This window comes from Scyliorhinus torazame, chromosome 22, assembly GCF_047496885.1.
Source record: "Scyliorhinus torazame isolate Kashiwa2021f chromosome 22, sScyTor2.1, whole genome shotgun sequence".
In the NCBI taxonomy this organism is placed as follows: domain Eukaryota; kingdom Metazoa; phylum Chordata; class Chondrichthyes; order Carcharhiniformes; family Scyliorhinidae; genus Scyliorhinus; species Scyliorhinus torazame.
The window spans coordinates 99634436-99646936 of NC_092728.1; the positions used below are offsets into that span (position 1 = coordinate 99634436).

The 12501-nt window shown below is 50.3% G+C and overlaps 1 protein-coding gene across 4 annotated transcripts in view; it reads left to right on the plus strand.

Annotated features, from left to right (window-relative positions):
• Nucleotides 1-12501, plus strand: part of kcnt1b (potassium sodium-activated channel subfamily T member 1b) — a 531773-nt gene that overhangs the window by 444340 nt on the left and 74932 nt on the right. For all 4 annotated transcript variants that reach the window (XM_072488719.1, XM_072488721.1, XM_072488720.1 and 1 more), the window contains one exon: nt 11868-12084. In XM_072488719.1, the coding sequence (XP_072344820.1) occupies nt 11868-12084 (217 nt within the window). The remainder of the gene's footprint in view (nt 1-11867; nt 12085-12501) is intronic.

The window sequence follows — 12501 nt, forward strand, 5'->3', positions numbered from 1 at the left end:
ATTTTTACTTTTGTAAATGTCATTGCAACTTGAACTTGTGGTTGCCCGAGGCATAGATAGGATTCAGGTTAGTTTGGGTTATGCAATTCCAATTGCATTGCATGTAATGTTATTGGATAGATGTGCATAATTAGATGGATGCTGTACACCTAACAAAATGTCAGGAAATCAGTTCAGTAGCATAATCTAATAACAGTAATCTCTGAATGTTGAAAGTGCCCAGTAGGCCGTTGACCACCTTCAGGAAAAAGATATACGGTAGCATTTGGGTAAAGCCTTCATTAGAACTGGCACAACCAATTCTATTTTTTTGAATGAGTTGACTGGCCTGCTGGGCATTTTCTGTTTCATTTCAGATTTCCAACATTTGTCATCGTCCTTTGTATATCAGTGGTATTATTCATTTGCATTAAATACATGCTTCCATGTTCTTTTCCCCCATCCACTCCCCCCCCCCCCCCCCCTCTTGAATTAATTCAATTGAGCTTGTTTTAAAAGTCAACACACTCGATGATCCCACTGTGGCCCACCAAGCTTGCGATGAGCATCAATGAATCCTGACCTACAGCCCTGGACAGGACCTTTTGCCCTACCTTAACTTTCCAGTTTCCAAAATCTAGACTGTCCTTCTCGTGACCTTCCCCCATGTCTTGACCCCCCAGTTCACACAGGCAGACATCAAAGAATTGTCCTACCCACTAGGTGAGAGGTGTTCATCTGATTACCCAGACAGCCTAATGAATCATTCATTGGTTTAGTCGCTTGGGAGTGGGGAGGGAAGTAAGAAAACATCTTCCATTTTAAAGAGAGTTGTACTTGGCTGCAAAGGCAAAAGAAACTCAAGACCTATATCTACTTACTAATATTGTTTTGGCCCTTTTGTACTGTTAAATTGTGCAACATATCAATCCCTTCTCATTGTGCACATATCAGAAAGATGTCATTATCAGAGAATTTACAGTGCAGAAGGAGGCCATTCGGCCCATCGAGTCTGCACCGGCTCTTGGAAAGAGCACCCTACCCAAGGTCAACACCTCCCCCCTATCCCCATAACCCAGTAACCCCACCCAACACTAAGGGCAATTTTGGACACTAAGGGCAATTTATCATGGCCAATCCACCTAACCCGCACATCTTTGGACTGTGGGAGGAAACTGGAGCACCCGGAGGAAACCCGCACGCACACGGGGAGGATGTGCAGACTCCGCACAGACAGTGACCCAAGCCGGAATCGAACCTGGGACCCTGGAGCTGTGAAGCAATTGTGCTATCCAAAGATAATATAATGTGCTATGTCAAAGATAATATAAAAACAGTAAGTGCTGGAAATGCTCAGCAGGCATACTCAGCTGGAAATACTCAGTATGGGGAAGGCAGTGGCCAGTGGTATTGTCACTGTAATCCAGAGACCCAGGATAATGCTCTGGGGTTGCAGGTTCGAATCCCACCACAGCAATAAATATCTGGAATTAAAATGATGACCATGAAACCATTGCCGATTGTCGTCAAAAACCCACCTGGTTCACTAATGTCCTTCAGGGATGGAGATCTGCCACCCTTACCCGGTCTGGCCTACATGTGACTCCAGACTCACACAGCACACATGCAGTTGACTCTCAACTGCCCGGACTGGAATGGCCGAGTAAGCCACTCAGTTCAAGGGCAATTAGGATGGGCAATAAATGGCCAGCGATGTCCACATCCCAAGAACCAATACAAAAAAGGCCAGGCAGCATCAGTGGGAGACCAAAACGCAGTTAATTGCCTTTTATTTTCAAAAATATTTATTTTCAAGAGGAAAAAGTGATGTAGAAAACATTTATTAAATTGAATTATAAGTCCCTGTAAATCCTGGAAACTATTGTTAGTGATTGGTGTCTTTTTTAACACCTCTGGATGAGTGCAGCTGCAAATACACTCAAGTAGCACAGGGCTAAATCGCTGGCTTTGAAAGCAGACCAAGGCAGGCCAGCAGCACGGTTCAATTCACATACCAGCCTCCCCGAACAGGCGCCGGAATGTGGCGGCTAGGGGCTTTTCACAGTAACTTCATTGAAGCCTACTTGTGACAATAAGTGATTTTCATTTCATTCATTTCAAGAAGCTTGACACCATCCAGAAAGCAGCCGGCTTGATTGCTCCGCTTCCCACAGTCATGCCCTCCACCACCAACACACAGCCGCAGCCGTGTGTACCACTACACGATGCACTGCAGGAACTCACCAAAGGCTCCGTGTACAGTACCTTCCAAACCCACGACCGCTACCATCTAGAAGGACAAGGGCAGTAGAGACCTGGGAACTCCACCACCTGGAGGTTCCCCTCCAAGTCACTCACCACCCTGACTTGGAAATATATCGCCGTTCCTTCACTGTCGCTGGGTCAAAATCCTTAAACTCCCTACCTAACAGCACAGTGGGTGTACCTACACCAGGTGGACGGCAACGGTTCAAGAAGGGGGCTCACCACCACCTTCTCAAGGGGCAATTAGGAAATGGCAATTAATGCTGCTCTAGCCAGTGATGTCCAAGAATGAATTAAAAATAAATATTTAAATATTACTCTCGAACACCATGTAACACCGCATTGCACCGTGCTAAAGGACAGGTACAAATTTAATAAGATAGTTTCATACAATTTACAGTGCAGAAGCAGGCCATTCAGCCCATCGAGTCTGCACCGGCCCTTGGAAAGAGCACCCTACGTAAGCCCACACCTCCACCCTATACCCGTAATCCAGTAACCCCACCCAACTTTTTGGAACGAATGGCAATTTAGCATGGTCAATCCACCTAGCCTGCACATCTTTGGATTGTGGGAGGAAACCGGAGCACCCGGAGGAAACCCACGCAGACACGGGGAAACGTGCAGACTCTGCACAGACAGGGACCTAAGCCGGGAATCGAAGCTGGGACCCTGTGCTACCGCACCATCCTTCATCCACTAACTTTGACACCAGCAAAGGGATAAAGAGCTTGCATTTGTATCTTATGTTTTCCCATATAAGCTTCAGAGGTAACAAATTACTTTTGAGGTGTAACCAGGTGGTTTTTGTAGCAATATCTATCCTATTTTTGAAAACGAATTGACGAAACGGCCTTATAATTCACGGCAGCTTTTATTTTTGAAAGGGCTTACTTACTTCGATGTCCGTTTTTGAGGTGCTGTGAAAACAAAACTGAGAGCTGAAGTGTTTGTGCACTGTTACTTTATACAAGTTCAGAAAGAATATTGTTCCCATACTGCCCATTAAGCTCGCTTCCGACCACCGCTCGAGTAATTGTCCCTCCTCCATTGTTGTAAGGTGTTGGGGTCAGAAACGCTGCTGTTTTTTATCCACCATTTGTCGGCACTTCCTGTGGTCTTCCCAGTTTCTGTCTATAAGATGAAATAAATTAGCCCAGGCGCAACCTAATTTCTAATGTCCAGTTATTGCCCCGCGCATCATTGCATTTTCATTCATCTCCTTTGACGCATTCACATGCATTTTCACACATCCTGAAAACTCAAACGAACCATTCGCAAAGTTTCGATCCCAGTTCTAAGTCTAGAATGAAACCATTGTTGTCAGCAGCGGCGAGTTCTCCGGAGCAGCGCGATAGAATCTTGGAGCACGCCGGGGATCGATTGGCAATCTTCCTGGGGCAACCCTAATTCAATTTACAAACTTCTTCAGCCGTTTTTGAAAAAAATGCGAGGTTGCTTGAAATTGGAAGCTTCCGATTCTACAGGTCATTAGCCCAGATAACCTGCTGCTGAGAACATTGCCAAGCACCTCGCCTCCAGTGCCCATTGTATTGGCTGTAATGCAACTTTCCACATCCGCTGCCAGTATTTCTGTGAGGCTGGTGTTGAGCATGTTTTCTTCCTTTCCACACTCTTGCACAGTTCCACATAAGAGCTGCTCATTAGCATTGAGATCAGTGCACTGCCGGAACGCATGACTTAATTTGCCTTGGATACTGCTTTGAACATGTTCAGTGAAGGAAACGGATCGTTTTGCCCTCGCCAACCTTGACATAATTCCTGTTCAGGATGGGAGAATAGCACCGCTTGCCGACTGCGTGTGGCTTTTCTGGAGTGGTAAACTCAATGCTGCTCAGGGGCATCCTGTCAGAGGGCGCGGTTAGAAATGGAACTGACTGTTCTAAGGATAAGTCCACAAAGAGAACGCTATGTGGAAATAGAAGAATGTAAGAAATGATGGTCCCTCAGGTGCTATGACCAAATGCCAAGGAAGGCTAACCTGTCAAAATGTAGTTATTTTTGAGGTTGATCTGCCTTTAGAGAAAAGGAGACATTCACCAGGGCAGCACGGTAGCATTGTGGATAGCACAATTGCTTCACAGCTCCAGGGTCCCAGGTTCGATTCCGGCTTGGGTCACTGTCTGTGCGGAGTCTGCACGTCCTCCCCGTGTGTGCGTGGGTTTCCTCCGGGTGCTCCGGTTTCCTCCCACAGTCCAAAGATGTGCAGGTTAGGTGGATCGGCAATGATAAATTGCCCTTAGTGTCCAAAATTGCCCTTAGTGTTGGGTGGGGTTGCTGGGTTGTGGGGATAGGGTGGAGGTGTTGACCTTGGGTAGGGTGCTCTTTCCAAGAGCCGGTGCAGACTCGATGGGCCGGGTGGCCTCCTTCTGCACTGTAAATTCTATGATAATCTATGAACAGACCCTTTGTTGTGATGGGAAATATTGTGGAAGGAACAGTCTTAATGTGACAAATAGCCTTTACTCGTATGAAGACCGAGGAGGCCCGAGGAGGTGGGTAAATGGTGGTTCGTTAAGGTCAAAGGAAACGGCTGCTGCGGTGACGTACACACACACTACGTCCCCGTCGGGTCTACCAGAATGACAATCCCTGTCCAGGCCGGCTTTTATGTAGTCTAAAGGTGAGCCCCAGTTGGGCGGGCCTTTCCCCACTATGGGCGGGTTCGTGGAATGCGAGCTTCACAGAGAGATTGACTAGTGCATCCCCATGGGTCTCGTGAGGGTTATTACATCCCTCCCGCCCCCCCCCCCCACCCCAAGTCTGAATGTTCCCCTCCAGTGGCCAGCTAAGGGGGTCTTCTTCGCCGCTTCACCCATGGTTGCACCCCTGCAGGCGGTGGGACTGGGACGAGATGCATGTTTCAGCTCGTTGACTGCCAATTTCGCGACGAACGATGGAGGGTCGCTGCTGGATGCTCAGCCCAGTCACAATGTCGTCCGAAAGTGCGGATGCTTCTGTCTCCATAGCTGAGGCATCGTCGCCCTGTCGGTCTGGATGCTGGTCCACGGTGGGTTGTGGCACTTGGCTGCATGGTGGTACCAGAGTCAGAGGAGGCCTTGATGTGCCTGGCGTGGCTTCCTCCAAGGCGGATTCCCTGCCCTTCAGGTGGTCCAGATGTTTCCACATCACCTTCTCTTGAGTTCTGACCTGGTATGAAAAGGGGACTGTTTTCTCCACCCGACCACAAGAACCCAATGGGCATCATCACCAAAATTCCAGGCATAAGACCACAAGACATAGGAGCAGAATTAGGCCACTCGGCCCATCGGGTCTGCTCCGCCATTCAATCATGGCTGATATGTTTCTCATCCCCATTCTCCAGCCTTCTCCCCATAACCCCTAATCCCCTTATTAATCAAGAACCTTTCTATCTCTGTCTTAAAGACTCTCAGTGATTTGGCCGAAACAGCCTTCTGCGGCAAAGAGTTTTACATCTTCGCCATGTCCACTCTAGGCCTCTCAGAATCCTGTAAGTTTCAATAAGATCCCCCTCATCCTTCTAAACTCCAATGAGTACAGACCCAGAGTCTTCAACCGTTCCTCATACGACAAGTCCTTCATTCCAGGGATCATTCTTGTGAACCTTCTCTGGACCCTTTCCAAGGCCAGCACATCTTTCCTTAGAAACTGGGCTCAAAACTGCTCACAATACTCCAAATGGGGTCTGACCAGAGCTTTATACAGCCTCAGAAGTACATCCCTGCTCTTGTATTCTAGCCCACTCGCCATGAATGCTAACATTGCATTTGCCTTCCTAACTGCCGACTGAACCTGCACATTAACGTTAAGAGAATCTTGAATAAGGATTCCCAAATCTCTTTGTGCTTCTGTTTTCCTAAGCCTTTCCCCATTTAGAAAATAGTCTATGGCTCCATTCTTTCTACCAAAGTGTATAACCTCACACCTTTTCACATTGTATTCCATCTGCCACTTCGTTGCACACTCTCCTAGCCTGTCCAAGTCCTTCTGCAGCCCCCCTCAACACTACCTGTCCTTCTACATATCTTTGTATCACCTGCAAACTTAGCAACAGTGCCTTCAGTTCCTTCTTCCAGATCGTTAATATATATTGTGAAAGGTTGTGGTCCCAACACCGACCCCTGAGGCACACCACTAGTCACCGGCTGCCATCCTGAAAAAGACCCCTATGTCCCCATCCTCTGCCTTCTGCCAGTCAGTCAATCCTGTATCCATGCCAATGTCTTAGCCTGAACATCATGGGCTCTTATTTAACAGCCTCCTATGCGGCACCTTGTCAAAGGCCTTCTGGAAATCTAAACAGATCACGTCCACTGGTTCTCCTTTGTCTAAATTCATTGTTACTGTCATGATATGCAAACATGCAACAATGAACACTCAGAATAGGACACAACCAATGGGCAGTCAGGACACTCAGAGGTGGCATCACCACAAGGTGGCATGGCATAAACACTAGAAAAGGGATGAGGCACTCACACCCTGCCTCTTTCCACAGACAGACATCTAGAGAGTTAGACAGGGTTGGTCAGCAGCATCACACCCCAGCACGTGGCTTAGAGCAAGCTGGTGTAGTCAGACTGAGTTACTACAGTTAGATTAGCAGAGAGTCGAACTCATTTGAGAACTGTGTTAATAGTTCAATAAACACGTTGAACTGATTTCAGAGTCTTTAGTTAAGACTGCATCAAGTAGCAGCCTGTGTTATCCAAAGCAGCATAACACAACATGATACCAGGAGTGACTGTTCAATCTATTTAGTTCACCTCAGCAAGATCCGTGACAACCAGCTACTGAATACAGGCACAATGGACAAGATTCAGGCTCCTCATCAGCTAAGGACCATCGGCAATCTTAGTGCCAACTTGCGATCATTCAAACAGAAATTTCAACTATACGTGGAAGCATCCGACCTCAATGGCGCGACCGATGCTCGGAAGATAGCCCTTCTACTCACCACTGCTGGTGACCATGCAATAGAGATCTTAAACTCCTTTCACTTTTCTGAAGGGCAGGACAAAACGAAGTACCAAACCATCCTGGACAAATTCGACAGCCGCTGCGAGGTGAACACCAGCAAAATCTTCGAGCGCTACATCTTCAAGCAGAGGATGCAAGGTAAAGATGAATCCTTCAACTCCAATCTAACTAACCTTAGACTGCTAGCGCAATCCTGCAACTTCAGTGACATCACTGACTCCATGATCAGAGACCAAATCACTTTTGGAGTCCACTCTGATCCTCTGTGAGAGCAATTGTTGAAAATCAGGCACATGACCCTGCCAGTCGCGATTGAAACGTGTACTGTGCATGAGCACTCTAAAAATCGCTATTCACCGTACAAAACGGCAGAAAGTGACAAACAAGCCTCCCACAAGGTGGAGCGTGTTCAGGCCATCTCCCGGATGCAGTGCCTCCACATTGACGAAAGCGGCCATTTTGCGTGCTCTTCCCGGGGTCCGAAGCATGCGCAATGTGATCGGGAACACGAAGCGGCCGCACTGCGCAGGTGCAGACGTCCGAGCACCGCGCATGCGCAACAGCGCGCTGAGCGTCATGACGCCGACGTCATGAATTGTGCGAACTGCAACACCGCCCATTTTTTTAAAAACTGCCCTGCAAGAGGCAAACACTGTTTAAACTGTGGGAAACCAAACCACTGTGCAGCCCTGTGCAGATTTGCACCACCAGTCAGGAGCCAGCGCTCCCAATTCCGACAGCGGTGCATCAGAAGTGTGCAACACCGAATGCATGACTCTGATCCAGGCAGTGCGACGGACCCAGATGATGAATACCTGGACAACACTTACCGAGTGGGCATTATTACGAAGTGTGAATACGCCGCACCAGACACATCGCGATTCCAATCAATCCTGGCCGTGGATTAAGACTGCATCAAGTAGCAGCCTGTGTTATCCGAAGCAGCATAACACAACAGTTACCACCTCAAAGAACTCTAACAGATTTGTGAGACATGACCTCCCCTTGATGAAGCCGTTCTGACTCAGTCCTATTTTATCATGCACTTCCAAGTCCTCCGTAACCGAAGTCAGGTTAACCAGCCTATAATTATACTGCTTCGCCCAATTTAAAAGCCTCTCCCAGGCATCTGGTGGTCATGGCTTTCTTTGAAGGTCCTTCATTGACTCTACTTTCCCACCTAGACTTGACAAAATCCAGCTCAAGTGGGTTTGGAGGTGACAGCCTCTTAATAGCTCTGCCAGTGCTACCCCTGTTGTGACTTGAGGCATGGTCAGATAATGGAACAGGAACCGTGCCAGCCTCGTGTCAAAAGAGCCAGTAGTCTGGTTCCACATGCCGCCCTCTCCACAAAAACATTCGGCATTGGTACAGAGCAATCCTGGTGTGTCTTACCCCATTGGCACACACAAACTATTGGAACTCCTCACTAGTGAACAGGGTCCCACTGTCCATGACCAATACCACTGCTACCCCATGGGTGCTAAAGGAGTGGTCTCATTTCTCCACGGTAGTTCTCGAGGTGGTGGTCGTCACCTGGTGCTCAGCCAGTCACTTGGAGTGGGCGCCTACAAGGGCGAGAAACATGGAGCCCATAAAAGGCCCAGTGAAGTCGGTGAGCAACCACACCGAAGGGCACCCTGGTCATTCCCAGGGATGGAGCGAGGCCGGCGGAGGGATCTTCTGGTGTTCCTGGCACCGTTTTACCACTCTCTCGATCTTGCCATCAATTCCAGGCCACCACACAAAATTCCTCGCTTGCCTCTTCATCTTTGAGGTCCAAAGGTGGTCACTGTGCAGTTCCTGCAGGAACCTCACTTGACCTGGCCACGGGACGACCACATGAGCTCCCCATAGGAGGATACTGTCCGTCACACTAATCTCGTGCTGCTTCATGATGTAGGGACACTGGGCAGTCTCCCTGTAACCCATCGTGCAGGATGATGTGGCATTGCAATGTCAACGCAGGATCCCACTGGGTCCACTTACGAATCTGCGTGGCCTTCACCGGCAGAGTAAGTATCATGAAGTTCAGTATCACCACGTCCTCGTCCATTACTAGTGGAGAGGGAGGAGCTGACAGGCAGCGGGAGTCGACTGAGGGCAGCACGGTAGCACAGTGGTCAGCAGAATTGCTTCACAGCTCCAGGGTCCCAGTTTCGATCCCTGGCTTGGGTCACTGTCTGTGTAGAGTTTGCACGTTCTCCCCGTGTGTGCGTGGGTTTCCATCGGGCGCTCCGGTTTCCTCCCATAGTCCAAAGATGTGCAGGTTAGGTGGATTGGCCAGGCTAAATTGCCCTTAGTGCCCAAACAAAAAGTTGGGCGGGGTTACGGGGATAGGGTGGAGGTGTGGACTTAGCATGGGTGCTCTTTCCAAGGGTCGGTGCAAACTCGCTGGGCCGAATGGCCTTCTTCTGCACTGTAAATTCTATGATTGTCTTCAGATAATTGTCCAATTTGTATTTGAAAAAGCCCTGGCTGTATTATACTCCCAGGCAGCACATTCCAGTTCCTAACCACTCGATGAGTAAAAATGTTTTTCTCCTCCCACTGTGTCTGCTTCCTTTGCCAATCACTTTAATTGGGTGACCTCTGGTTATCAACCCTTCCACCAGCAGGAACAGTTTCTCCTCATCTACTCCATCCAGACCTTGTGAGACTTAAATGAACAGCGTTTCCGCTGTATGATAAAAGCAAAGCACCGTGGATGCTTGGAGATCTGAAATAAAAACAGCAAGTGTTGGGATAACTGACCAGGTCTGGCAACATCTGTGGAGAGAAAGAAAAACAGAGGCCGGGATTTTTCCCGATACCGGCAAAGGCCGGTGTTGGACAGGAAACGTGGGGTTGAAGCCGTCGACGGCAATGGCAGCTTTCCGCACCGTATAGTGCAGCACTTAGAGAAAAATAACTTCAAGTCATGGGTTCCACGACGAATCGCTGGGGGGGGGGTGGCCACTGATTTCATCAGTGCTGCCAGCAACATGTAGACAACCGAAGATCAGGGGCGTCATTCTCCGACCCCACGCCGGGTTGGAGAATCGCCGGGAGCTGCCGTGAATCCCGCCCCCGCCGGTTGCCGAAGTCTCCGGTATCGGATATTCGGCGGGGGCAGGAATCGGGCCGCGCCGGTTGGCGGGCCCCCCCGCTCGATTCTCCGGCCCGGATGGGCCGAAGTCCCGCCGATAAATTGCCTGTCCCGCCGCGTGGATTAAACCACCTTTTGAACGGCGGGACAAGGCGGCGTGGGCTGGCTCCGGGGTCCTGGGGGGGGCGCGGGCGATCTGGCCCGGGGGGGTGCCCCCACGGTGGCCTGGCCCGCGATCGGGGTCCACCGATCCGCGGGCGGGCCTGTGCCGTGGGGACACTCTTTCCCTTCCGCCTCCGCCATGGTCTCCACCATGCGTGGGAAACTGTCAGCGGCCGCTGACGCTCCCGCGCATGCGCCGTCCGGGGATGTCATTTCCGCGCCAGCTGGCGGGGCAAAAAAGGCCGTTTCCGCCAGCTGGCGGGGCGGAAATTCCTCTGCCGTCGGCCTAGCCCCTCAATGTTGGGGCTCGGCGCCCAAAGTTGCGGAGCATTCCGCACCTTTGGGGCGGCGCGATGCCCGTCTGATTGGCGCCGTTTTGGGCGCCAGTCGGCGACATCGCACCGTTTCGGGAGAATTTCGCCCCAGGCCTCCATTTTTAAAGGCTGCACTGGTGCAGAACGAGCAAATTAGTTCACACCGGAAGCCCCCCCCCCCCCCCCCCAACCCCCAGCACATCCCGTGGCACGACCCAGTAACACCCAGCACATTTCGGCCCCACCCCCTTTCCCAGGCACTGCTCTTGCACTTCCCTGGCACTGCTAGGGGACAGCGTCAGGGGGCAGTGCCAGAGGGTGCCAGGATACTATCCAGGTGGTGCCTGGGCATGGCCCTCTCCTCCCTGAGTGCTGCACTCACCTGTGCTGCCCAGGGAGGTCTCCTCGTCAGGTTCACACCTTTGGAGACTAGTCATGATTCACGCCGTTGTGCCACCGTGCCGCCCTGGGCAGATTTTCTAACCCGGGTGGAGGGATGTTTCTGGCCACAGGGGCCTGATAGTGAAATGGCCATGCAATAGAATGATCTTCCCGTTCAATGTTCAACATCTGGAAACACTGATGAGTGGGGGGAGAGGGGAGCAATCGGGACTTTGCAATTCTCTCAATATTTTCTGCACCCCTCGCCAAACCCACCAAGCATGACCAGGGGCAGAAAATCCCAGCCAGAGTTAACATTTCAAGTCCCGAGAAGAGTTGTATTGAACTCAAAACGTTTGCGGAATCTTCCAGCGCTGTCATGGCGAGTGTGGGGGGGGGGGGGGGGGCGGAGGGGGGAGCTGTTCGCCGGGACTGGACTATCCCGCAAGCAAGATTGCTCAGAAAGCTCCACCCGTCAAATCTGTTTCTCTGTTAACAGATGCTGCCAGGTCTGCTGAGTTTTAACAGTATTTTCTGTCGTTATCAGAGCATTTCATCTCTATGCTGGGCAGACACTGACCTCTGCTTATGTCTGGAGTTGGCAGAAGTTCTTTCTGCCCTACGTTTGTAGTAATGCTCGGTGCTCAACTAGTTGCAACCGCACTAATATTTCAATCCTTTTTCTCTTTCTCCTCCAGGTACGGTGGCTATGGATCTACAGAATACAGAGTGTCGCCCGCCTAGTGGTGCCACCTTGACCTTGCCGACAGAGAACGGAGCAGGGAGCAGAAGGCCCAGCATTGGGCCTGTCCTTGAGATTGCCGATAGCGCTGCCATTTTACCGTGCGACCTCTTGAGCGACCAATCGGAGGACGAGACGAATCCCTCAGATGACGACAGCCTACCTGCCCCTGAGTGAGTAACTGCCTTTGGCGGTGGCGTCCAACGGATAACTTTTCTTCAGTTATTTTACGTGATGTGGGTGTCGCTGGCACTTGCCGCCCACCCCAGAATTGCGTTTCACCCTCGCCCATTCCACAGGGCAGTGAAGAGTTAACCACATTGCTAACAGATGTTGACTGATGATAAGTTAGTCAGCTTGAAGGCATTTCCATTTACACTTGCGTTTAGGTACAAACTATTTTGACTTCTGAGACACTGGAGGAGTGTGATGGATGACAGGCAATTTTATAAAACGTCTGACTCTTGCTGGTGTTGAATTTCCCCATCAGCTTTGAGGCTTTAGACACAGCGAATACCAAACTCTGGGACCCCTGAGATCGGAGTGTTTTTACTATTCTTCTCCAATGGCAATTTATTTCCCCGAGCTTG